Consider the following 22555-nt stretch of genomic DNA (forward strand, 5'->3'; position numbering starts at 1 on the left):
GCCAGCAAACCTGCTCCAGCGTGGGCTCCTCTCTCTCCACGGGCCCACAGGTCCTGCCAGGAGCCTGCTCCAGCGCGGGCTTCCCATGGGGTCACAGCCTCCTTCAGGCATCCACCTGCTCCGGCATGGGGTCCTCCACGGGCTGCAGGTGGATATCTGCTCCACCATTAACCTCCATGGGCTGCAGGGGGACAGCCTGCCTCACCATGGTCTTCACCAGGGCTGCAGGGGAATCTCTGCTCCGGCGCCTGGAACACCTCCTTCCCCTCCTCCTTCACTGACCTTGGTGTCCGCAGGGTTGTTTCTCTCACATTCTCACTCCTCTCTTCGGCTGCAATTGTGCAGTTTTGGGTTGGTTTTTTTTCCCCCCTTCTTAAATATGTTATCACAGAGGTGCTACCACTGTTGCTGATGGGCTCGGCCTTGGCCAGCAGCAGGACCGTCTTGGAGCTGGCTGGAACTCGCTCTGGGACATCTGGGAAGCTTCTAGCATCTTCTCACAGAAGCCGCCCCTGTAGCGCCCCCCGCTACCAAAACCTTGCCACGCAAACCCAATACATAATAATAATATATCCTAGCTGTTCAGGCTGTTGTATTGTTTGGAATCTGCTAACTCCTCTTTTTGTAATGGGTGAGACTCTGCATAAAATGAGCAAAACTCCCAGATGCACTATTGCATTTATGTGGAGAACTTTAATCAAAATATGCAACTGCACTGTTTTGAGGTTTCTGGCTTTTGTTCGTTGCTTGGTGAAAGCGGTTATTTTTTATGTTGACAGAATAAAAGCGTAGCAAAGTACTGAAACAGTAATGTGGCAGATACTTAAAAAAAGTAAAAATTGAGAGTAAATGAGGGAAGGAGAAAATGCTAGTTGGAATTATTCTGAACTGAGGAAACCTTCTTGGCTTTTTGTTTCAGAAAGGCTGGTAGAAAGTCTCCGTTTGCCACAGGTGCCAACCCTTCATTCCCAAGTGTTCCTGTTTTTCAGAGTATTGCTTTTAAGAATGTCTCCACAGCACCTTACCTCGCTTTGGCCGACCATGATCACTGAACTGGTGAGTTGCAGTTAGCGTTCATGATTTGGAAGACTAGTGCAAATTTGAGAGACAACCTCATTCCTCCTCAATGTTTTTAAGAAAATCTCTTCTAGATATCGTGCATGTAAATGTACAATGGACACAAATTGAAAGCTGACTTATTTTCATAGTCCTGCCGTCTATTTTTTGCAACCAAATAGAATATCTGATGGCTTATGCTATTTAAGCTGTTCAGATGTCTCCTGAATTAAATTTACATTTGCCGTCATTGTTCCCTACTGACTCCTACTTCAGTTTCTGCCTACATACATGTACCCTCTCCACTGCTCCGCCTCCTGCTCTGCTCAGCATTCCCTGTTTCTACTTTCCTGGTCATTCAGCCCTCTTCCTCCAGCAATGAGGATGAGAAGCCACATAAAGAAGGGTTCAGATTGGCAGTTGATGATCATTCAGATCACATTGTGGCTGAAATTTTGTAACTAGATTTATACAAGGCTCGACTCAGCTTTCTTCTTTCTCTTGTTTTACTCTGCATAGCAAGACAGGATAAACATCTGTTTTCAGAGCTGCTACCTGTGGAGTCTCCAGTGTTGGCTGTTTGACGCACTCTTTTGGGTTTCAGCTTTGGCAATGGGAATGGAGGAGAGTGGTTGCTGCATCCTGTGGTCCGTTTAGCCTGTTAGCCAAGGAGTTCCCAAGGGGCTGGCTAACACAGATAGCAAATCAGAATCACTGCTGTGATTTTCTTTTTTTTTTTCTTTTTTTTTTGGGGGGGGTATCTGTAGTGCCTAACCTAGCCCTTAGTTAACTACAGATCTAGGCAATAGAAGGAGAAAAGGTATATAAAGTATTTTAAAGATCAAGTGCATTGTTTTACCAATAGATGCATTTAATCGTGAGCCTGTCAATAGTATAAATATTAGGAAACCCATTCTGCTCAGTGTGGCCCTTTGATTCCTGGCCTTTACACAAGTTACCACAGTCCTGGAACTACTTTCAGTTGACAGGACTGTGTTACTTCTGAGAATTCACACCTAAGCTTGACTGGTCCATTACATGATTCTTTATTCTCATTTCCTTTAGGTCTTGCTCTCTTTCTAAGTAGTGGAGGGGATTAGCCCCAGAGAGCTTTCCTGGCCATAATAGAGCCAGTTTCTTATGGCCCTTGTGCTACTCAGGCTATATATAAGGGATGAAAGAGCTTTAGGGTGCCAGTGTCCACTTGTAGTTCAGGGGGTTATTTCATCACCCAGGAGTGGAAATAAAGCTCCAAACAGTTCCTCTAAGGCTTATTACTCAGGCCTCCCTACAGCATTTTCCTGAGTCACAGTCCATAAAAAATGGTATTAAAATGTAGCATTTGATCTTCAGGTACAAGTGTTTTTACTGATGGAACAGGAGCTCACTGCTGATGAAGACATTTCCAGGTAAATTTACGAAATTCCCACTTGTTTAACTTGATAACAGTCTCCTGGCATGCTGATGGGCAGTTGAGTCATTCTCTAGAATAATTTGTCTTAGAATTTTCAAGCTGAAATGAGAAGGACAAGTAAAGGGTAGTTCAGTCTGACTGCAGTACCGGGGACATACTGTTCAGGACAAAACAAAAAAAAAATCCCCCTGTCAGATTTACCTTAGTGGTTTATGAGAAAATTATGCAATACAAGTATCTTAGTTCTTACAGTGTGTTCCTGGCTAAAATGACACTGATTCTGCAATTAAGATATGCATAGCATGACTTTATAGCTTTTCTGTATCATACACTGATTTAGAATAAGACTGATGCACTTTTTTTTTTGTCTAAATAAAAATGTGGTTTCTTCTAGTGTTAGAAAGACAGAAAGATGAGGTAGATAATTTTTCTTGTTTCATTGTCCATTTCTACCCCATCTACCTTCTGCACAGTATGATCCAATTTCAGTCAATGCTGGTGGTAGAGGCAGATTTCTCAAAAGAACAGGAGGAGTTATTTGCCCAAGTCTTGTTCTTCACTTTTTTCCTAGATTCTCTTTGTTCTTTTGAAGAATTTTTTCCCTAAAATAAAGTAATATTGACATGACTGGCAATTTTAAAAACCATACAAAACTCCACCTGTAGCGCAGACTTGCAATGTTCTGGTTTAATTTATGGATTGAGGATTAAGTTGGTAAATAAAGAGTTGTGTGTTTGTAAAGGCAGGTAAGAAAGATGATGTTCCCATAGTGGCAGAAGGCTGTTATGACTCACCTGCCTGCTATAACTTATTTTAGAACTTCTGGCCCATCTGTTGCTGGTCTGGAGACGACGTACACGGGCGGCAATGGTTTCTCCACATCCTACAACAGCCAGAGATGGTTGAACCTGTACTTGTCCGCTTGCAAATTTCTGGACTTGGCCCTAGCTTTACCGTCTGAAAACCTGCCTCAGTTTCAGATGTGAGTAGAAAACACTGTCTTTTAAGTTTTTGGATGTTTGTCCATGCCTCTTGGTAAAATTCTAGTGTATAAAAATCTTTGTTTTCCTTTTTCCTTTCCTTTTCTGGCCTTCACCCAGGGTAGCCCACAGTTCATTCCCTCCCAGGGTCAGAGTGGCCCCCAGAGCAAATGATCCTACTCACCAAATGAGTTCAAGCTGGTTTGACTTAGCCTGTGGAAGAGATTCTCCACACTTGTGAGCTAATCAGTAATAGTGATTTATTCAAGTATTTTATTTTTTAAGTATTTAGTTGCAGTAATGTCTAAGAACTCAAAATACACCCACATGTCTTAGTGAATAATGCATGAGATCAGACGACTGTATGTCATCTCAGCATGACTCACTTAAATTACTCCTGCGTGATCTGTCTGGAAGATGTTGCAACAGACCTGCATGTGAAGGGCACCCCATAGGTTTTTCTCGGTCAGTAGTGACCCCTGCAATCCTGTTCTGTTGGAAAAAAATGAATGCAAAACAACTGGCATTTGCTGAAGACCCTAGAAATGAGAGGCCACCAAGGACGAAAGAAAGTATCTCGTCTCTTCCTTTACACTGCGCAGTAGTGACTGTGTGAGAGCTGCTGCCCTGGTCACCTCTAATTATCCTGTGATTTAAAAGACACCCGTGTGGGCTGGAGGGTGGAAGGACTTGCACACACCATGTCAGTTTGTGCCCTGTAGTATTTCTAAATCTGAAGCTAATCTTGAAGGATCCTTCATTTATTTTATTTTCTGGGGATTTGGCTCATAATTCTTGTTCAGCTCTCCAAGCTGTCCCAATCCCCATTATTAGCCAACCTAGTTTTATTTAGGTCATTACTGTGCATTTCTGGAAAGACAATAGTCACGCTGAATCACACTGTCTTTTATGGTGCTCTCGTGGAGGCTTGGATTGAAGTTTTAAGGACAGAAACTTTGATTTTCTTTATAGTTTATAATGCAAGTAGCCAGTCCTTGCAGTGCAGCAAGGTCGGGGGGAGGGAATGGTCCGCTTGGTCTCATTGGCCTATGAATAGGTAAAATAAATGAGTTTGTTATCAATATGGTATATTGAGAACATTTTGTGTGTTACAGTAAGCATTGCAAATGTGCAGCAAAATGTTTTAAGTAACTTATGTATTTTATAATTCAGAATTGCTTTCAGTTCTCTTGCACGCAGTGAAGATGTGAATACTACTGGTTTTAGCTTCTCTGCCTTATCTTGCTCTTGGCATCCTTAAATACTTTAAGAAACTCTAAAAGAAAAAGACAATGCTACGTTCTCGGCCGTGTTACCTCCTGCTTTTCAGAATGTGCCTTTCCTGTTCTTTCTTGTCAAAGACTGATGTGTTTTGTGGGGGTTGGTTTTGGTTCCCCCCACCTCTTTCTTTGATACTTAACTAGATTTCCTCATCCACTCATATTTTTAGATCTCGCAGAAAAGTCTGCATGTTCAGTAAGAATAACATCTGCTTGTGTTATCTCATGACAGGTATCGTTGGGCTTTTATTCCAGAAGCATCAGATGATTCGGGCTTGGAAGTACGAAGACAGGGGACACATCAGAGGGAATTCAAACCGTATGTGGTGCGTCTAGCAAAACTGCTGCGGAAAAAAGCAAAGGTATGTCGCTTTCTTCCAGTTCTGCTTTTCACTGAAAACTGTCATGTACAGTAACTTATGGCACTGTTTTGGTTTAGGGTTTTTTTTTTTTATTTTTTTAACAATGAAAAACGGAAAGTTTATCTGGTGTGGGAGATTTCCCACTACAGTAATCTCAAGTCAGCATCAGGCAAAAACCACATGTAGGTATATAAAACAAAAAAACCCAAAACAAAACAAAAAACCAAACCACACCAAACAAACAACAAAAACCTCAAACCTGCCATGGTCAAAAAAAGACTATGGTCAGTGACTTTCGAGTTTCCAATTAAAAGTATTATTTGTATTATTTGAGTAAGAAGTAAAATATGCTTCAGGGTCTAGTATATTTTAACATAAAATCACTTTCAGATAGCCAGTCATATATGTAGATACTAGTATAACTAACTACCTTTTGAAGTAGGAAAGCATTTTTGTTACTAATAATCACATTTAAATATTTAGAAAACTGTTGCATTCCTAAAAATGACAGAACCAAGAGTTTTGAGACTGTGCAGAGCCAGGGAGGGCTGGGTTTCTTCCCTGAAGCAGTTACGATGAATGGAAGAAGGCAGAGAGCAGTAGAAACAGCTCTGGGGAAATCTTGGCTGCACAGTTTGTAGAGTGGGAGCAGAATTAGGGTTGTCATTATGTTGGTGCATGAGGTATATCAAAACCCTGGTTTGGGTGGGGTGGAGGCCCGATCCGCTGATGGAAGCTGCCCAAGCCCTGTCCCGGGGAGTTCCCTTCTGCTGCCGCAAAGTAAGAACATTGCTGCCAGATGCTTCGCTGCTCCTGCTGTGAGGACAGAGTCCCCCCCTGGGCAGGCACTGCACTGGGAAAGGTTGGTGGGTGGGCCAGAGAAACAGGGAGGAAGCTCAAAGCCATATGGGAGAAAACTTTGAAGTTTCATTCTTGGGTTTCCCTCCAAATAGATGGCATTGTCAGGGCTGTAACGCTGGCAGCTTGTTGTAGCTACTGCATTTACAATCTCTAATGAATGTTTTCACTGAGTAAAGAAACTACTGCTGACATACATAACATACATTGAACTATTCAAGCAAGGCTCACAACTGTAGGGGATAAAACAAGTATCTGAAGCACAGCTGCATTCTTCACTTTATTGTTTTTGAACCATGAAGATGAGACTAAATTTCTCTTCTCGCACATCTAAAGGAATAATCAGTTTTAACTGACTGCTAATCAGGCGTAGCCTCTAACCCTGATGTTCATTGCAGTGTGCTATACCTGTTAGAAAGTTGTCACACTCCAAATAATCTCTCTGCATGAACTGTAAGTTACATATGATGTATAAAATACACGTGCTGGTAAGTACTGTATGTTGAGATAGATGCCTGAAGTCAGGACTTCCACAGTATGCTTCAAGAATATAAAAACTTCTGGAATTTCTGGAACCCCCTAGTCACGGCAGCAGTTGCACACTGTGAACCACAGCTAGGGGTATGACGATGAGCTAAACACGAGGTAACAAATATTGACTTCCAGGCCATTTCTTCTTTGTGCAGAGGAGAATACCGTTGCATATAACTGCGGGTTTTTCCCAGAAAATAACTGTTTCTGAGCAAAATGTTCCAGTGGATCTTAATTTTCCTTCCGGGCACTCTGGTTAATGCTCGGATTCATGTAGTATGGTGTTGTTCAGGCTCTGTTGTCTGAAGGAAATGTGCTTGAAAACCTCCTTTGGCACTACTGGCAATAAACAGAGGAACAAACTGGCAGTGCTGGTATTGTCTAATAGTGTCTTGGCCATGCTAGCTCCAGAGTCTGCCGTTTCTGGACCATGGACTCTTTGGGGCGGGTGATTTTTCTAGCTGAAGCACAGCACGCAACCAGGCAACCGTATGGCCTTCACGGCAAAGTATTATTTTGGTATATGAAATGCAGTCTCAAAGTTCTCCTCTTTCCTTCCACAGGACAAACAGGAGGACTTTAAGACGGTGGTTTTGGAGGGAATGGAGATGGCCAAGCATCAGGTGAGGGTGGCCTTTGATGCTTGAGTTGTGAAACAAGCTCGCCATAATAATACCATCACCTCAAGGCCCTGGGCAGTATTTAGCTTTCAGTAAGAACTGAGAGAGGTCAGTCTTGTTAGAGGACAAAGTTGAGAGATTTTTGAAGTGAAAGAATTGTGAGGGCCCTTATTTTTATAGATAACTTAAAAATTTATTTTTAAGGTGGTTTCCTACATGAAATACATTACAAAAAGTTAATGTTAGTTGTAAGAAGAATTATGATCGCAAATCATTATAAAATTAAATAATAAAATAATTTTTGCCAAACACACAATCCCTAATCGGTCTCTGTCAAATTAACTGTTGTTTTAAGTATCTGAGGAATTAGTGGTGGTTGCTTAGCAGATACTGCCGTGAGGAAATGGCTTTGGACGGATTGTATTTCATCGCTCAGAGAGATAATTAGTACTTGCACGTGCACCCCGTTTGGTTGGCTGCTGTGTAACACCGACACTTGCTGCGTGCTGGAGGTAGTCCGTGCGCACCGCTGGGTAATGGTAAGCACAGTAGAGAACCAGTACTGAAAAGCCTCTGTTCTGCAAATCCAATGTGAAGTTTTTAAAGGAGAAACTTTAAAAACTAGTAACTTCCTTAAAAGTAGAAGGCATCGACAACTCTTTCTGTGTTAGAATTCAGTCTTCCCTTTGTCCTAGTTCATTACAAGCCTTTCTTTTCTTGAGACTTGTAGAGCTAGAATAGTAATCCCCTGTGACAGGGAGCCAAACCACCAGATTAAAATACTAAATACGTTCATATTTAATTTTAATCTAATGGGGTTTTGTGAAATGGATGTCATGTAGGCTCCTGAATTGCAAGACAGTTGCTTCATTTAAAGGGCAAAAACGGTGTTTGCTCAAGTGTCATCTCTTGAAAATCTGTTTGCTCAAAGGCTGTGCAATCAGTAATCCTTACCTTACGCTCTGCTCCCACTGCTGTTCTTCCCCCTTCATTCTCCTTTCGTTACAAAGCCTGCTCTTCAGGAGCTGTGCAGCCTGCAGGGGTCTCGGACCCCTGCCTCGGCAGAGGCATTGCCAGGGCAGCGGGAGGGAGGCGCTGGTCAGAGGTGGATCAGGAGCTGGCTCTCCTTGATGTGGCCTTTGTGCTTCTTTTCTCCTTCCTCACAGACTAAAAACCAGTATTGCTGGAACTCTGCTTCGCGGTAGAAGCTCTCCCATACTGGTTTGTCAGTAACAGTCCAAACAAGGTGTTTCTAGTGGTGAATAGTACCTTATTGTCTAGATTTAAGTATGTTTTTTGACTCAAAGGAAAAAAAGGAAATGAGTGAGGAGTACCATATAAGCAGCTGGATGTTGGTGCTCAGGTATTTTAGTACGCAGGTACTTAAGGCAGCCCTAAACAGGGTTACAGCAGTGTACTGACACTGCCTGCGAGCATCTGGTGTGTGACTGCTGCCTTCGCTGGTGGGGTTCCTGAAATTGTCTCCCTTGAAAGTCCCCCCATGAAATGGAAGGTGCGTAACCGAGGTCTTCTGAGAACACGCAATGAGTAACTGAACCGTTTTCCTTTGAGGAAACTTCAAGTGTTTGCTAAGAGCCTCCACGTGTGTTATTTCTGATACTAAAAACAGCACTGCTTTTGCTCTTCATGAAAACTCTGACCTCTAGCTTCAAAGTGAGAATGCTTCATTTCTATTTCAACTTCCTCTGGGGTTTATTGTCACTAATGCTGGCAGTAGGGTGAAGCGCGAGTGCTATCAGAGACCAGCCTGCTTTGGAAAGCAGCTGAAGTAGCACACAACTTGCCCCAGCAGCCGCATGACTGGCTGTCACCAGCTTGGGCTGTTTATGTTAGCCAGCGGGATGCTGCACCAGGAGCAGCTCTGCTGGGCAGCAGGGCGGGTGCCAGGGCAGGGCGTCTGCCTTGCTTTGGGCAGCCCTGGGCTGAGGTGCGGTGGACTCGAACGGCCACCGCAGCTTTCCCGTTAGTGTCAGCCGACCGGCTGCCAGCCCTTACGCTCCCAGCCACCGCCGCTGCAAAGCGTGGTGAGGGGAGGAGCAGGAGGTCAGCTTCGAAAGCTGCACTCCGGCATATGTGTATTTCGGTGACAGGACAAGTATTTCTGGAATATGGAAAAATACTTTATTGGGCGTTAGTTTTATTTTTACCTGTGCTTTTTCTGTTTTGTATTATTTCCCATTTATCTCTATTTACAGAAAAACCCAGAGGAGGACAGCTCAGGGAAAACACTAAGTTGGGAACCAGGTCACTTGCTTTTAACCATCTACACTGTTCGCAGCATTGAGCAGCTTTTGCCTTTCTTCAATGTACTCAGCCAAGTTTTTAACAGCAAAGTCACAAGCAGATGCGTTGGACACTCAGGGAGCCCTGTCCTTTACCCCAACTGTTTTCCGAGTAAGGACATAAAAATGGAGAACCTCAAGACCTTCTCCAGCAAAGCAAGACAAAAGATAGAAGAAATGGTTGAGAAGGATTTTCTTGAAGGCGTCATAAAAACATGAACCAAACTGGTACTACTCAGCTTATATGTAGTGTAACTATTTAAATGAAATACTGTATCTTTCCCAGTTGTATAGTATTCTTTTCTTACTTTGTATGTAATGAAATACTTAATGTTGTATTTAAGTTAAATATTTGTAAATAAGAGAAGTTCTGGATGTGGCCTGAATCAAGTTTAAATATTGGTGGCTCATATCGATTATGGTGCCTACTATTGACAGTACATGTTTTGTTGTCTTGAGTTCTGTCTTTAAAAAATCCCAAAAAATACAAGGTGCACATTTTTTTCAATTTGTTTCCAGTTTATTTTTGTCTTGATTTTTTTTTTTTTTTTTGGAACTTGTGCTTATTTAGCAATCCAGAAAGTGCCATCATGCCAGGAATTAATACAGGACTACAATGAAAAATACGTTTGTCAGAGGTAGCTACCCTGAACCGAAATATGTGGAGGGAGGGATACTTGTGTATTTAAAACATTACATCCTGTTGGCCCCTGCCCCTTCACACTGCTGGGGAGTAGTATGGGCTGCAGAAGACAAACTTGTCTCTGTCCCTTCCCTCTTAAAAGCGATTATAAACACTATTACTGCAAATTGCTTTCTAAGCAACACTTTAATTTCATAAAAGTATCTAATGAAGATCACACTGCAATTATATGTCATTACTTGCAAATGCTCTTTCATTATATTGTTTCCTCCTTGAACTGAGGTGAACTGAATCTCAAGACCAGTGCCAGCCTCTGCCTTATAGTGTTTGCCCACAGATGATTCGGTTGCCGTGGGAAGGTGGGAGATGATGTTTCTGCAGCAGTGTGCTGTGCTGCAGCTACTGCGAGCACAGTCACAACAGAGCTCGAGTCAAAAACGCAGCTACCGCAAGTGCGCTGAGGGTGTGGGAGTTGGACGTCAGGCACAATGTGACGATGCCCTATGAAATAAGCTGGGTGGGGAGCAGAATTCCTTCTGGGCATGACGAGGCCACTGACTGTCAAGAAGTGAGTCACCTCTAAGTAAGTCACTTCAGCTTCAGAAGTTAGACAAACTCAGGGGGGTGGGGAAAACATTCAGCAGCAAGAGCATCTCATTAAGAGGTAAGTTGCTAACAGAGGTAAAGAATAAGCAGAATAATATTCCGCTCGGTTCTGATTAATCCTTGCTACTCTCAGGAAGGGTTGGAGACGGTGAAGAAAGTAATATTAAAAAATAAGTCAAGTTATGAACTTGAACTGCGGTTATATCACTCGTTATATAGGCTGGGGTGGTGCTCCCTTTCCACCAGCGAGGTGGTAAACAGCCAGGCTTACTTCATGGGCGAGGGCATCCGCGTTCTCCTGTGGAATGTTTTAAAAGTTCGTTACGCTGGTGTCGGCATGAGAAGGTTAGAGCAAATATGTGATATTAAGGCAAGCATTTTCCTGCAAACGTGCTGTGTTCCCTATATTGCTCTGTCATCCTGAGGTATCTTCTGCCACCGTGGTCACGCTGGCAGGAAGAAGCGGGCAGGAGCAGGTGAAGGGGGAAGAGCAGGACCACTGCTTTTCCTGTCAACTTTAAGTTCACATGTGGAATAATTCTTAACAGCAGCCAAAGTTTATTTTTTTTTATTTTGCCTCTTATGAAATCATGCAGTTAGTGGCTGCTTTGGTAACTTTCTTCTTAACCCTGAGTTGTCAGAAAGCTGATTTTCTTTTCAAAATCATCTAGTGTCAAATCTGCCTTTATAAACATTTAACTTTAAAAGTAGAAGATAAATGTGGAGAACATTAAACATCATTTTTCTAAGTAAATAGAAATCCAAAGAGACTTTCTGTGATCACTAGTTTTTTTCCAAATTTAGCACCCGTTAAGTGTGATTAAATGACGAGTATCCTTCCATCACCCCACGCTAAGCAGAAGATTGTTTAACATAAAGAAATCCACCTTACGTACAAGTTGTTTAAGCTCTCACCTGTGTGTCTGCTTCAGCGTATATCCTAACTACATCTTCTGTTCCCGATGGACGGACAAACGCTCGTGACAATTTGTACTTCTTTACAAGCGCATCAATTTTCTCTTGTAGTCCCGGAGGTGTAACTGCACGCCTTTCTGCATCCGTTGTGTCAATAACTCGCCTGTCCGCAACCTGCAGCATCAGAAACAGACTATTTATTTGCGTGCTGGAGCTGTATGATGAGAGCAGAATGAAAAAGGTCACGGGTGAGACAGAACTTCAGGTTTTGATGCGTTGCGCTGCCTGAAGAAAAGCTCAATCTGGGAGTTCCCTGCTTAACTCAAACACTTTGGGATCCCTGCTACTGCTCAGCATGGATTAACCAATTGGTTCGGAAAAAGGGTCATCCCGACCATATGCCTCCTTGGTCAGCCTCTGAACTGGAGCCGCAGCTTCTCCCAGTGGATCAGAAAACTTAAACTCTCTCCTCTGGCTAATTCACAGCCCAGAGCTCCCTTGCTGTGCCTACTAGAGTGCTACCACATGGGAGCCTGGTCTGCTCAAGCTCTTTGTCTGAATATTGAAGAAGATAAAGAAGTTGCATATTCAAGTTATATAAAAAGTGGCACAGCAAGAAAAAAATCCAGTATTTTTCTAATTTGAAAGCTAAGAAAGAATTTCTGAGTTAAAATTTGATCAGTTTTGGTCAGGTTTTTCCATTTAACGTAGTTGGCTATTACTTCATCATTTGTGTAAGTCATATTTTTATATTAGTCCAAGTGGAATTCTGGTACCTCCTCTGGGTCGTTTCATGGCTTGTTTGGGCTACTTCTGCCCTTCGGTGGGCTGTTTCAGCTTAAAATAAAGCTCATCTAAATATACGCAGGCAAGAGCTGCTCACAGCAGAACCCCAAGAGCCTGCTGTAACCTGAGCCAGCGTGGCGTGTAACTCACCTGAACTTTGAGCAGCCGATTCGGCAGGTCGGTGTAGACGGCGTCCCACTGTTGCACAGTCAGACCTTTCAAAGCCAGGATTGCTTCAATAACCAACATGTCTGAGACGGCATCACCAACTGTCTGTTAACAGGGGCGTGGGGAGGGAAGAAATACTGGAGAAGTCAACAGTGAAGAAATGAAGGCATGATTTGATCAGTAAGCTGCCACCTGAAGAGAGTGAAAACGCAGCCAGGCTGACTCGCCTCAGTCTGGGTAGTTGGGGTCGGTTGTTTTACCTTTTCCTCCTTACCACGCCGACCCCGCGGTAAGGAGAACAGCAGCGCACTTGTACAGCTCTGCCAAGGGCAAGTGCTAGTCCTCACCTCTCCTAAGGAGGACTGGCACCTCACCTTTGTTCTGGGCTCAGGATGCTTAAAGCTGGCCTGCGAAGTATGATTTGGCACTACCCCAGATGAAAAACATCTGTGCTAAGACAGGGAGTCCCAGGGCTGTGTGAACACGGGCCCTGGAACACCCCCATCCTCCCGTACCTCAGTCGACGGTGAAAAACATCGGATGAAAGATTACATGCTATTGAATCATGAACAAGTCACATCCTATCGCTAGGTTCCCGTGCCATCCCATTCCCTCTTTTGGTCCTGAGCCCAGAAGACTGCTCGAGATAAAAGCATTCTGCGTCCACTCGTAAGAAAGTATTACATCTTGCTAAAGACGACTGTTCCTGCCCTTTTCTTCTTGGCCCCTTCTATCCTGGCACCCTACTTCCTGCTCCAGCAGTCCCTGGCAGGAGCCTGACAGGTACTCACAAACGGGGTTAGCCCCATGACTGTCACCACAGCGATTTGTTTCTCTCGGTTTTTACCTGATTAATCAGGTCAATCATGTTTTCAAGCACCTTCGCTGCTTCTCTTTTTTTGTCATCTTTCTCCTCTTTTGCCAGTTGCCTTATTTTAATTTCAGCAGCTTTACTAAATAATACCTAGAATAAAAAGATGAGAGCTTGTCAAGATCAGCCCACATCACGTGCAGCAATGAGGAAAAAGCTTCTACCATTTAAGCCCAAATAGGCATCATTAACATTTGCTACCGTGAATTCCCATCCCCACATAAAACACAGAGGAGGTGGTGGCAATGCTATGATAAAGGCAGAAGGGGGAAACGAGTCTGTTCTCAAACAAGGCAAGAAAAGTCTTGTTTAGAAGTGTAAGCAGAGAGTGAAAAGACCTCCAGCTAATCCAACTAAAATTTTGTACATAGTGGCTGATCTTATGCATTACATGCTCGTACTTACTGTACCGTGTCCGTTTGCCTCAAAATAAACACCAACGTCAAACTCCTGGGCCTTGTGATGCAAGTGTTTCACTCCTGTTTTGACACAGTGCACAGGTACCTGCAGCCCAAGGATATGCAGAGAATGTAAACAGTGTTATTGACTCTCTTCAATAGATGGGAACTGCAGGTGAAGCGCCAGGAACTGAGCACCAACCCGGGTAGACCGTTACAAACTAACCTGTGTTTCACAGCTGCTGACTCCCCAGAGCTAAAATTACCCACTATTTCTGGAGGTCGGATTAAAAAGAAGATTTCATTTCTCCCCGTGGAAATAAAGGCTGATTTAAAAAAAAATGAAACCAAAACAAAACACCCAAACCAAGAAAATCCCAAACCAAGAAAATCCCAATTCATTTTATGGTTTCAGGGAACATACCAGATTTCTATCCAAACTGAAATAATACCTTAGCTCAATTTTTGCCAACCAATCGCAAGCCCCATTTCCATAGTGAACAACATTTAGCCTGTTACAGAAACAGAAACAACCAGTGTCAAAATATCAAGGAGCCTTTACCGACTCACCTAGTTGCAAAGCCATAAATTGCTCAACTTGTTCCAGAAGCAACAAAGGATTTTGTTTAACTTTTGCCAAACTTTTTCTTTAAACTAGTAAAAGCTGACTAGAACTTTTTCAGCTTTGCTCTCTTGCGTCTCCTTTACCCCCAAGAATTTAGTGGCTACTGCAAGTTTGAAAGAGTCATTGATTTTAGCCTAGTTTAAGTTTTCCTAGCGATCATGTTACAGTAGCATTTATTTTAGAAGTAAACAGATTTGCAGTAAATAACATTTGCAGAAAACTACCAGGAAAAAAACTGGAGAATACCTTCAGTGTTTCCTCAAGGTAGCGTGTTGAACTCCCATTGGCATATGCTGTTTGTACCACTGCCATCTTTAAAGTCTGTCCCACCTGAGCAATCCAAGAAGCAAAGTGCTTTACTGTCCGACAGGCACATAGCCAGAGGAGTAGGATAAACGGAAGGATCATCAGAATTATTAAACATACGTTCTCCTACAGACACTTAAAACTCCCAGGCATCGGAGGAAGGAACCAGCTCACAGAGAACTTCTTTTTTACATTTAAGACAACACAAATTCTGTTCCAAGTCTTTGTATATCACAGTTTTTGTGGCTGGCTTGAAGCAGCTCTCCGTTCAGTGACCTGCGTAGGCCTTCCAACCCCTTTTTCAGATTCAGCAAGCTCAGTTCACTAGCCAGACACATGCCGTTGCATCAGGCCATATACACAAGCGGTAAAGTCAAAGCTTCCAGTGCAAAGCAAGCAAAGGCTGGTGGCAAGCACAAGTTCTCCTCACTGGCCAGCATCTCTGCTAGTGTAAGAAATGAGCTGGTTTCTAAGAAAACAAAACCAGGATAACTCGTCTAGGTTTAGTGTCACAGACACCAAGTCTAAGAGGACTTCTTAGAAAAGAAAAGCTTTTTCTCTATATCCCCTGTGGGGAGAGGATGCCATATGGCAGATGATAGTGGTTTTGGAACGACGACATGCAAACACCTTGACTGCCACAACCAAGTTCTCATGCAGATGGAATGACCGACCTTCATGAAGCTTCACAGAAATGCTGAGGGAAGGACTGAACCCAAAATTAATGAAAAATTAACGAAAGATACCAAAACAAAGAGAATGGAATACCAATACTTTGTACACTGGAACAGGAAAAGTTCTCTCCCACTAAGAAAATGTTCCAGGTTAAAATATCAGTGCTCAGATTTTTATTTCGAGTGTGGAAGTCACACCCTTGTAAAAATAACATTTTGGCCATACCAGTGAGGTACAGAACTGATCTCTTTTTAAACTGGCTTCACTTTAGGTAGATGCAGAGAGACCACGTATGTACAACCTAACACAGCTTCTTTAGAATATTTTACACTTTACAAATTAAAGTGTCAGCATTCATTTCATATGTTAAAGTTACCTTGGCAAGAAGATCTTTAAGGAAGATACTAATTAAAGTTGCTATTTTATCTCCATCGATTAGGTGAAAATGGCCAGTTGCGTCCTTATAGTAGTAAACAATTCTATCTGCATCGCCATCAAATGAGCAGCATCTCTCATTGGGCTTCATGTCTAGCCCTAGTGCACACATAAAAGCAAGTTAGAGGGAGAAAAAGATGCAAAATATTTAAATTAGTCCCAATGTGGATCTCATGCGGAAATTAGCTCTGTGCAGACACACACAAAACTGATGCTCTGAAACAGACATTGCTTTTACCAGGAGACTTGCAACAGGGAAGCTGTACTGAATGGCAACTGAAAAGTGCATATGCAGATCAGAAATATAAACACTAACATGAAACATGCAGGTTCTCTAAACATTGATTATGCTACACCTTCTCCCCAGAAGTGTATGAAAATCAGTCCCAGAACCACTGCGTGTAGTCACATCTCTAAATTTTGGAAATAAGCGCTGAATGTCAGTTATGGCACAAGGACAAAAACCTTGCAGCAGCAGAACACCCACCCCCCTCTCACACACTCAGTCACCACAGAGCGTACTGAGCCGTGCACATCACCCACAGACCGAGGCGAATCGCTTTCCCCTGTTGTGCGGCAGAGTGAGCCGGCCTTTGTGGAGCGACACTCGGGGGCCTGCCTGATGCCCGGACAGGAGCCCGAAGCAGCGAGCGGCAGCTGGCTGACCTTGGCTGGACGTGGGGAGCTCGCCCAGCCCTCCCTTACCGCTCCTCTGAGCGGGACCGCAACACGCCACGTACCCCTGGGCGTGGAGGCAAACCACACTTGGGTAGAGGAGGGCTCCAGAGCCATGTCACCTGCACTTCCTGGCACGTGGCCGGTCCGATGCACACTCTTGGTCTGCAACTACTACGTACTTCACCCTCCAAGACACATGGGAATTAACTATTTTTCCCTTGCATCAAAAATGATTTTCTTCAGGAAATATTTCAGGCCTGTTTAATTTTATTCTATTCCCACTTGACAGACCTGCACATCCCCTTTGCTTTCTTTCACACAGGAGACACACTTTCCTAACGCAAGACAAGCATGCACCCCCACGCCAGCAAAGCCATCACTGAAGTGCAATTACAGCAGGAGACGGCACATAAATCCTACCATTGAAAAAACAACCCCACTGCAAAGCAACCATCACCAAGATTTCTCAGAGCCGTACAAAAAACATACAAGTGGATCTGCTGGCTATAAAATACCTCACATTTAGTTTGCTTGATAGTCAATTTATACATCAACGTCTATAATGCATAAGGAGTACCTGCCTCAAAAACTTTCCAGTCTTAATGCCAATAGAGAAACAGCTAGGAAGCAGTCACCACCTGACACAGCAATGCCACACAAAAAATGAACTGCTCTTTTATTAAGGTACATTAAAGTATCTCACCTCTGTGCCTGGGAAGATCATGGACCAGATCCTCCTGGAAGCTATGCTTATAAGGCACATGGAGGACAAGGGAGGTGATTCGAGACAGCCAGCATGGCTTCAGCAAGGGCAAGTCCTGCCTGACCAACCTAGTGGCCTTCTATGATGGAGTGACTACATCAGTGGACAAGGGGAGAGCTACAGATGTCGTCCATCTGGACCTCTGTAAGGCCTTTGACACGGTCCCCCACAACATCCTTCTCTCTAAACTGGAGAGGTATGGATTTGATGGGTGGACTGTCCGCTGGGTGAGGAATTGGTTAGATGGTCGCATCCAGAGGGTAGTGGTCAATGGCTCAATGTCCAGATGGAGACTGGTGATGAGTGGTGTCCCGCAGGGGTCTGTATTGGGACCGGTACTGCTTAATATCTTCATCAATGCCATAGACAGTGGGATCGAGTGCACCCTCAGCAAGTTTGCAGACGACACCAAGCTGAGTGGTGTGGTCGACACGCCAGAGGGACGGGATGCCATCCAGAGGGACCTGGACAAGCTGGAGAAGTGGGCCCATGTGAACCTCATGAGGTTTAACAAGGCCAAGTGCAGGGTCCTGCATCTGGGTCGGGGCAACCCCCGGTATCAATACAGGCTGGGGGATGAAGGGATTGAGAGCAGCCCTGCCGAGAAGGACTTGGGGGTACTGGTGGATGAAAAGCTGGACATAGAATCATAGAACAGTTTTGAGTTGGAAGGGACCTCTAAAGGTCGTCTAGTCCAATCCCCCTGCAATGAGCAGGGACATCTTCAACTAGATCACGTTGCTCAGAGCCCTGTCCAACCTGACCTTGAAGGTTTCCAGGGATGGGGCATCCACCACCTCTCTGGGCAACCTGTGCCAGTGTTTCACTACCCTCAGCGTAAAAAATTTCTTCCTTCTATCTAGTCTCAATCTACCCCCCTTTAGTTTAAAGCCATTCCCCCTTGTCCTGTCGCAACAGGCCCTGCTAAATAGTTTGCCGCCATCTTTTTTATAAGCCCCCTTTAAGTACTGATAGGCTGCAAGAAGGTCTCCCCAAAGCCTTCTCTTCTCTAGGCTGAACAACCCCAACTCTCTCAGCCTTTATTCATAGGAGAGGTGTTCCATTCCCCTTGTCATTTTTGTGACCCTCCTCTGGACCCGCTCCAACAGGTCCGTGTCTTTCTTATGCTGAGGACACAGTACTCCAGTTGGGGTCTCACCAGAGCAGAGTAGACATGAGCCAGCAATGTGCGCTCACAGCCCAGAAAGCCAACTGTATCCTGGGCTGCATCAAAAGAAGTGTGGCCAGCAGGTTGAGGGAGGTGATTCTGCCCCTCTACTCTGCTCTAGCAGTTGCAGTGAGGGTGCAGTTGTCAAACGGAGAGCCCAGTTTAGCCTTAAATAATCTAATATCCAAACTAGCCTGCTCCCCCAGTTCAGGGATTTTCTTTTACGCACTTTGCAGGAAATTGGATCAAATAATTTCCTCACTGGTTTATGTCAATCAGTCAGTCTGCTAGCACCAAGCTGTTAATTATCCCAGCTCTTCCTCAGGAACCCAGAAAAGCATCTGCAACCCCAGGCCACAATGTAAACTTTGTGTTTCTTGATAACACAAAGGGAAGTAAAGTAAATAAAAGTAAGCCAGTCCTAACTGATCTTTGGACTCCACCAACTTGACATTCAGAGCAAATTGTCAAACATATTTCAGCCAGTCAGAGACATACTATACTCCTCCAAACAATTTAGACTAACATAAACTAGGGATGTGCCAAAACCAGCCGTAGGATTCTCTCTGTCCATCACACAAGCAGAACCATTCATGCAGTCATTTAGTAAGAAACAGGGGAGCTCAGCCTATCCGAAGATGATATACACCATTGCTAGACCCTGCGCTTTCAGATCTGGAGAGGAGGCAAAAGGATATAAAATTACTGACTACGTACCTCTAGGTGGTTTCTGGTGAACTTTTACGAAATCTGCACCACATAAGTGATTGAGTTTCTCCTTGGTTCCATCATTATATAGGTGAATTAGCACCTCCTTTGGAAAGTAGGGCTCCATTTCTGATAGTTTCAGGGCTCCTATTCCATTGGCACAGTCAATCTTCAGGTGCCTCTGACTCTCTCCAGAGCTGGGAGACTTAGCACAAGGGAAGAAGGGGTAAAGTGAACTCATAGCCTAGTGACACCACACCTAGAGACATGCTGAGTTTGAATCTTCAGACCCAAACAGATTAACAAACAGAATATATTCATTTTGTACATTTGCATGAAGAAGACAACGCCTAGTATTCACCTGTTTTATCAGTTCCATAAAAGCTTTGGATAGTTTTTCATAATAACCTTCCAGTGTTGCTTTCCCATACTGCCCTTGGGTGTTTCGACAGCAGACCATGTAATGTAGCTGTGGTGTTGTCACCAGACCATAATCTATCATAAAATAAAAGGCACAACATTCAGAAATAGAATACTAAATTAATTCCTCCTTAAAAGTTGTACAGTACTTGCTATTCTACAATAAACAGACAAACGCAGTGCAGGAAACCCATATTAAATTTTGCAGGTTCTGTTACGAAAAGATGAACACCCCCCCCTTGCATTAAAGCCATACAACTATCCTGAAAGAAGATCATTACAAGCAAAAATGGAAACGGTGTCCGGGCTACTGCTTTAGGTCCACATAACAGAGTCACATTTACATAAAAACTTGAAATCAGACTAGAATTGCAAAAGCACAACGTACCATGGTACTGACCACCTAGAACGGAGATACCATCTATTACTGACTGTGAAAGTTTCTCGCTGCTTGGCCTGGAAAACAACAAATACAACTGAAAACCTTTGCAAAAGACATTTATGTATGGACTTGGGAAGGAAGCACATGCGGAAGAAGACTCTACAAGCTTCCTGCCAGTAGACTTAGACTCAATATGAAGAAATCCATACCTTTTTGTACTGTAGGGGCCTCCCAATAAAAAAGTTTGAAAGCCACCACCCCAGAGAATTGCAAAGACAAGTAAACTGCTGAACACATGTGGATGTCACACCGTACCCACAAAAAAAAAAAACCACCACCAAACCCACAATAAAGCATCTCATTCAGAAACAGTGCTAGGAAGTTCTCATAACTATCAGGGAAGCTAATATAGGAACAGCATTGGAAAACTTTTGTTTATTGCTAGAATCATAAATTCCTTTAACAGGTAGCACACTAGGCATTAAAAAAAAGCATAATCCAGCTGCGGAGGGCTAAACATCCAAAAGCACCCATAAACAAAACGTTGGCACTTCCATAAAAGCAGCACACATCTACCGCATTTTGTAATTACCTGGTGTCTCTACCGATAAAAACTGAAGCATCTTTGTGCTGGTTCACTGCTGCTTTTTGACAGATCTCAGTTACTATTTTCTGTAATTCTCGTTCCTCCGCGTTTGCTAGTTGCGTGGCATACTCTTCCCAGGAAGGATGCAGCATTTCACCAAGAGGATCAACCAGCTTTACGCCATTGTCTTCCTTAGAGGAAAACAGAACAAAAGATACCAAGCGGGAAACTTAATAAAGTCTCTTTGAAGACAGCCGACACATGGTTCAGTCACATTGCTTCTTTAAATGTGGAGCATTTCTGGGAAGCAAGAGCTTAGCTGTTTATTTAAACCTCTAATAAGCCCAAAAAAGTAACGTAACCAGCATGTTAAGCAACTGACTTTTTCCCCCTTATACTTTTGGTATGAAATTCATTTGACATTAAAATGACGTAAGGGGAGATTCTAGTAACCTGGAACGCTCCACAGCAGCGGAAGTCTAAATGCCTGATTTATAATTGCTGCATCTTTTTATTTTTTAAACTAGCAGATTTTGCTCAAAGGTTCATCTCTTCTCAAGGGTACTCCTAGCTTGCCAACGTTACAAATTTCCTACATTACAGCATTTCCACATGACAGAAAATGATGCTCCTGTGTACGGGGAAAAGTAACTTCAAACATGACAGACATCACGTTTACAGGGAGCAGGCTAAACACATGCTTTAAGTAGGTCCAAGTGCCTTCAGGATCTGGTCTCTCGGTACCATGAAGAGCTTTGATTCCACCAGACTGATCACATCTATTTTCTTTTTAAAGAAAAGGTTGTTCTTACTTCAGGATTGTGAGATGCTGTAACCATGATGCCAATAGTAGATACCACGGCTTTGGACCTGAGAACTGCCAGCAAGCCCATGCGGAACATGATGTGATCAAGCTGTTCGGCCTTGGTGCGAAATCCAGCGGTGCCATACTGAAGGGTAAGTCCAGCAGGTTTAGGATGTAACGCTGAGTATTTTTTAAGTGCTTCAGAATCCATTTCTAGAGAAGGAAGTAACACAGGCGCAAGTGAGAGAAGTCAAGTTGTTATAGTTTCACATTTTGCACTTTAATTTTGAAGCCCATAGGTATTTTAAACCGGCGTCAACACAGTGCTGTTCATATCCCACAAATCCCTTGGTGGGACTGCGAGGGGAACCATTACCAGAGCAATCCATGAAGGAGCCTCTACGTTCCCACTACAGCACTAGATAAACAGAGCTCGACCAGATTTCACCAGATGACGAAGGGATGACGGGATTTAGGTGAGGAGAGCCAGGATTCTCAAGCGGCTGGATCCAGGGATCCTGACAAAGTTATTGCAAAGGGCTGGCCATTTCTCACTGCAACATTAGCCACTCAGTGCACTCGGCCACGACTCCACACATTAACTTTTGAGTTCAAAAGCAGCCTGTCCTCCCTCTTCAAGCCCTCGCAGCCACAGGGAAACCCCCAGCAGCGTCACCTGGATGTTCTAACTCGGATCGCGGCTCTGCTAAGGTGCTCTGTACGGACCCACCGCGCCGGCCGTGCCAACGCCACGGTTTCCACCCCGCCCCGGGCACCTGAAGGCGCTGACAGCCGTTGGGCCGGGAAGGGCCAGCCGGACGCACGCCACCACAAGCGCACAAGCGGCTCCAAGCAGCCGCCTCCCCGCACGGCTGGGGGCCTCGGGGACCACCCAGCACCGCCAACCCGAGCCCACTCGCGAGGGACAGGAGCCCCCCCCCCGCCTCAACCGTCACCGTCACCGTCGCCGCCGCCGCCGCCTCACCCGCCGCCTCAGCCTCAGCCGCCGCCGCCGCGCTCCCCTTCCGGAGCGGGTGCGGCCCCGCCCCGAAGCCGCACTCAACCAATGGCAGCGCGGTGGGCGGGCACGCAGCAGCCACGTGGCGCCCGGGCCACGCCCACTCGGCAGTCAGAGCCGGGGCCGGGGCTGGGGCTGGGGCCGGGGGCCGGGGCTGGGGCCGGGGACCGGGGCCGGGGCTGAGCCCCGGCCCCG

At 44.5% G+C, this 22555-nt stretch overlaps 2 protein-coding genes across 6 annotated transcripts in view; one reads left to right on the forward strand and one right to left on the reverse strand.

Annotated features, from left to right (window-relative positions):
- DOP1A (DOP1 leucine zipper like protein A) overlaps positions 1-9912 on the forward strand; it is a 70074-nt gene extending 60162 nt beyond the window's left edge. The window contains exons 34-39 of the mRNA XM_076333148.1: positions 920-1056; positions 2410-2465; positions 3288-3452; positions 4963-5092; positions 7045-7104; positions 9318-9912. Coding sequence (XP_076189263.1) covers positions 920-1056; positions 2410-2465; positions 3288-3452; positions 4963-5092; positions 7045-7104; positions 9318-9623 — 854 coding nt within the window. The 3' untranslated portion in view covers positions 9624-9912. The remainder of the gene's footprint in view (positions 1-919; positions 1057-2409; positions 2466-3287; positions 3453-4962; positions 5093-7044; positions 7105-9317) is intronic.
- Positions 9908-22357, reverse strand: PGM3 (phosphoglucomutase 3). Of its 5 annotated transcripts, none has more exons than XM_076333142.1 (13): positions 22328-22357; positions 21350-21555; positions 20544-20728; positions 19958-20025; positions 19511-19644; positions 19159-19354; positions 15774-15931; positions 14663-14746; positions 13799-13897; positions 13370-13486; positions 12505-12627; positions 11569-11742; positions 9908-10951 (listed from the first exon to the last, which is right to left on the reverse strand). In XM_076333142.1, exons 2-13 carry the CDS (start codon positions 21551-21553, stop codon positions 10865-10867), a joined length of 1629 nt encoding a protein of 542 aa, XP_076189257.1. In that variant the 5' UTR covers positions 21554-21555; positions 22328-22357; the 3' UTR covers positions 9908-10864. The 5 variants fall into 5 exon arrangements, with proteins under 5 accessions (XP_076189257.1, XP_076189259.1, XP_076189260.1 ...); XM_076333144.1 differs by lacking the exon at positions 22328-22357 and adding an exon at positions 22299-22317; XM_076333145.1 differs by lacking the exon at positions 22328-22357 and adding an exon at positions 22305-22310.
- Positions 22358-22555: the final 198 nt, after the last annotated feature.

Source organism: Aptenodytes patagonicus, chromosome 3, assembly GCF_965638725.1.
Source record: "Aptenodytes patagonicus chromosome 3, bAptPat1.pri.cur, whole genome shotgun sequence".
NCBI lineage: Eukaryota > Metazoa > Chordata > Aves > Sphenisciformes > Spheniscidae > Aptenodytes > Aptenodytes patagonicus.

Bases quoted from the DNA above. Each gene is read 5' to 3' on its own strand.
- PGM3 (XM_076333142.1), bottom strand. From the start codon at position 21,553: ATGGATTCTGAAGCACTTAAAAAATACTCAGCGTTACATCCTAAACCT. The intron at 20,026-20,543 runs GTAATTACAAAA...GTTGTTTTCCAG, and splicing joins TTTATCGGTAGAGACACCAG to GCCAAGCAGCGAGAAACTTT. The intron at 13,487-13,798 runs GTAAGTACGAGC...TTTTTATTCTAG, and splicing joins AGGCAAACGGACACGGTACA to GTATTATTTAGTAAAGCTGC.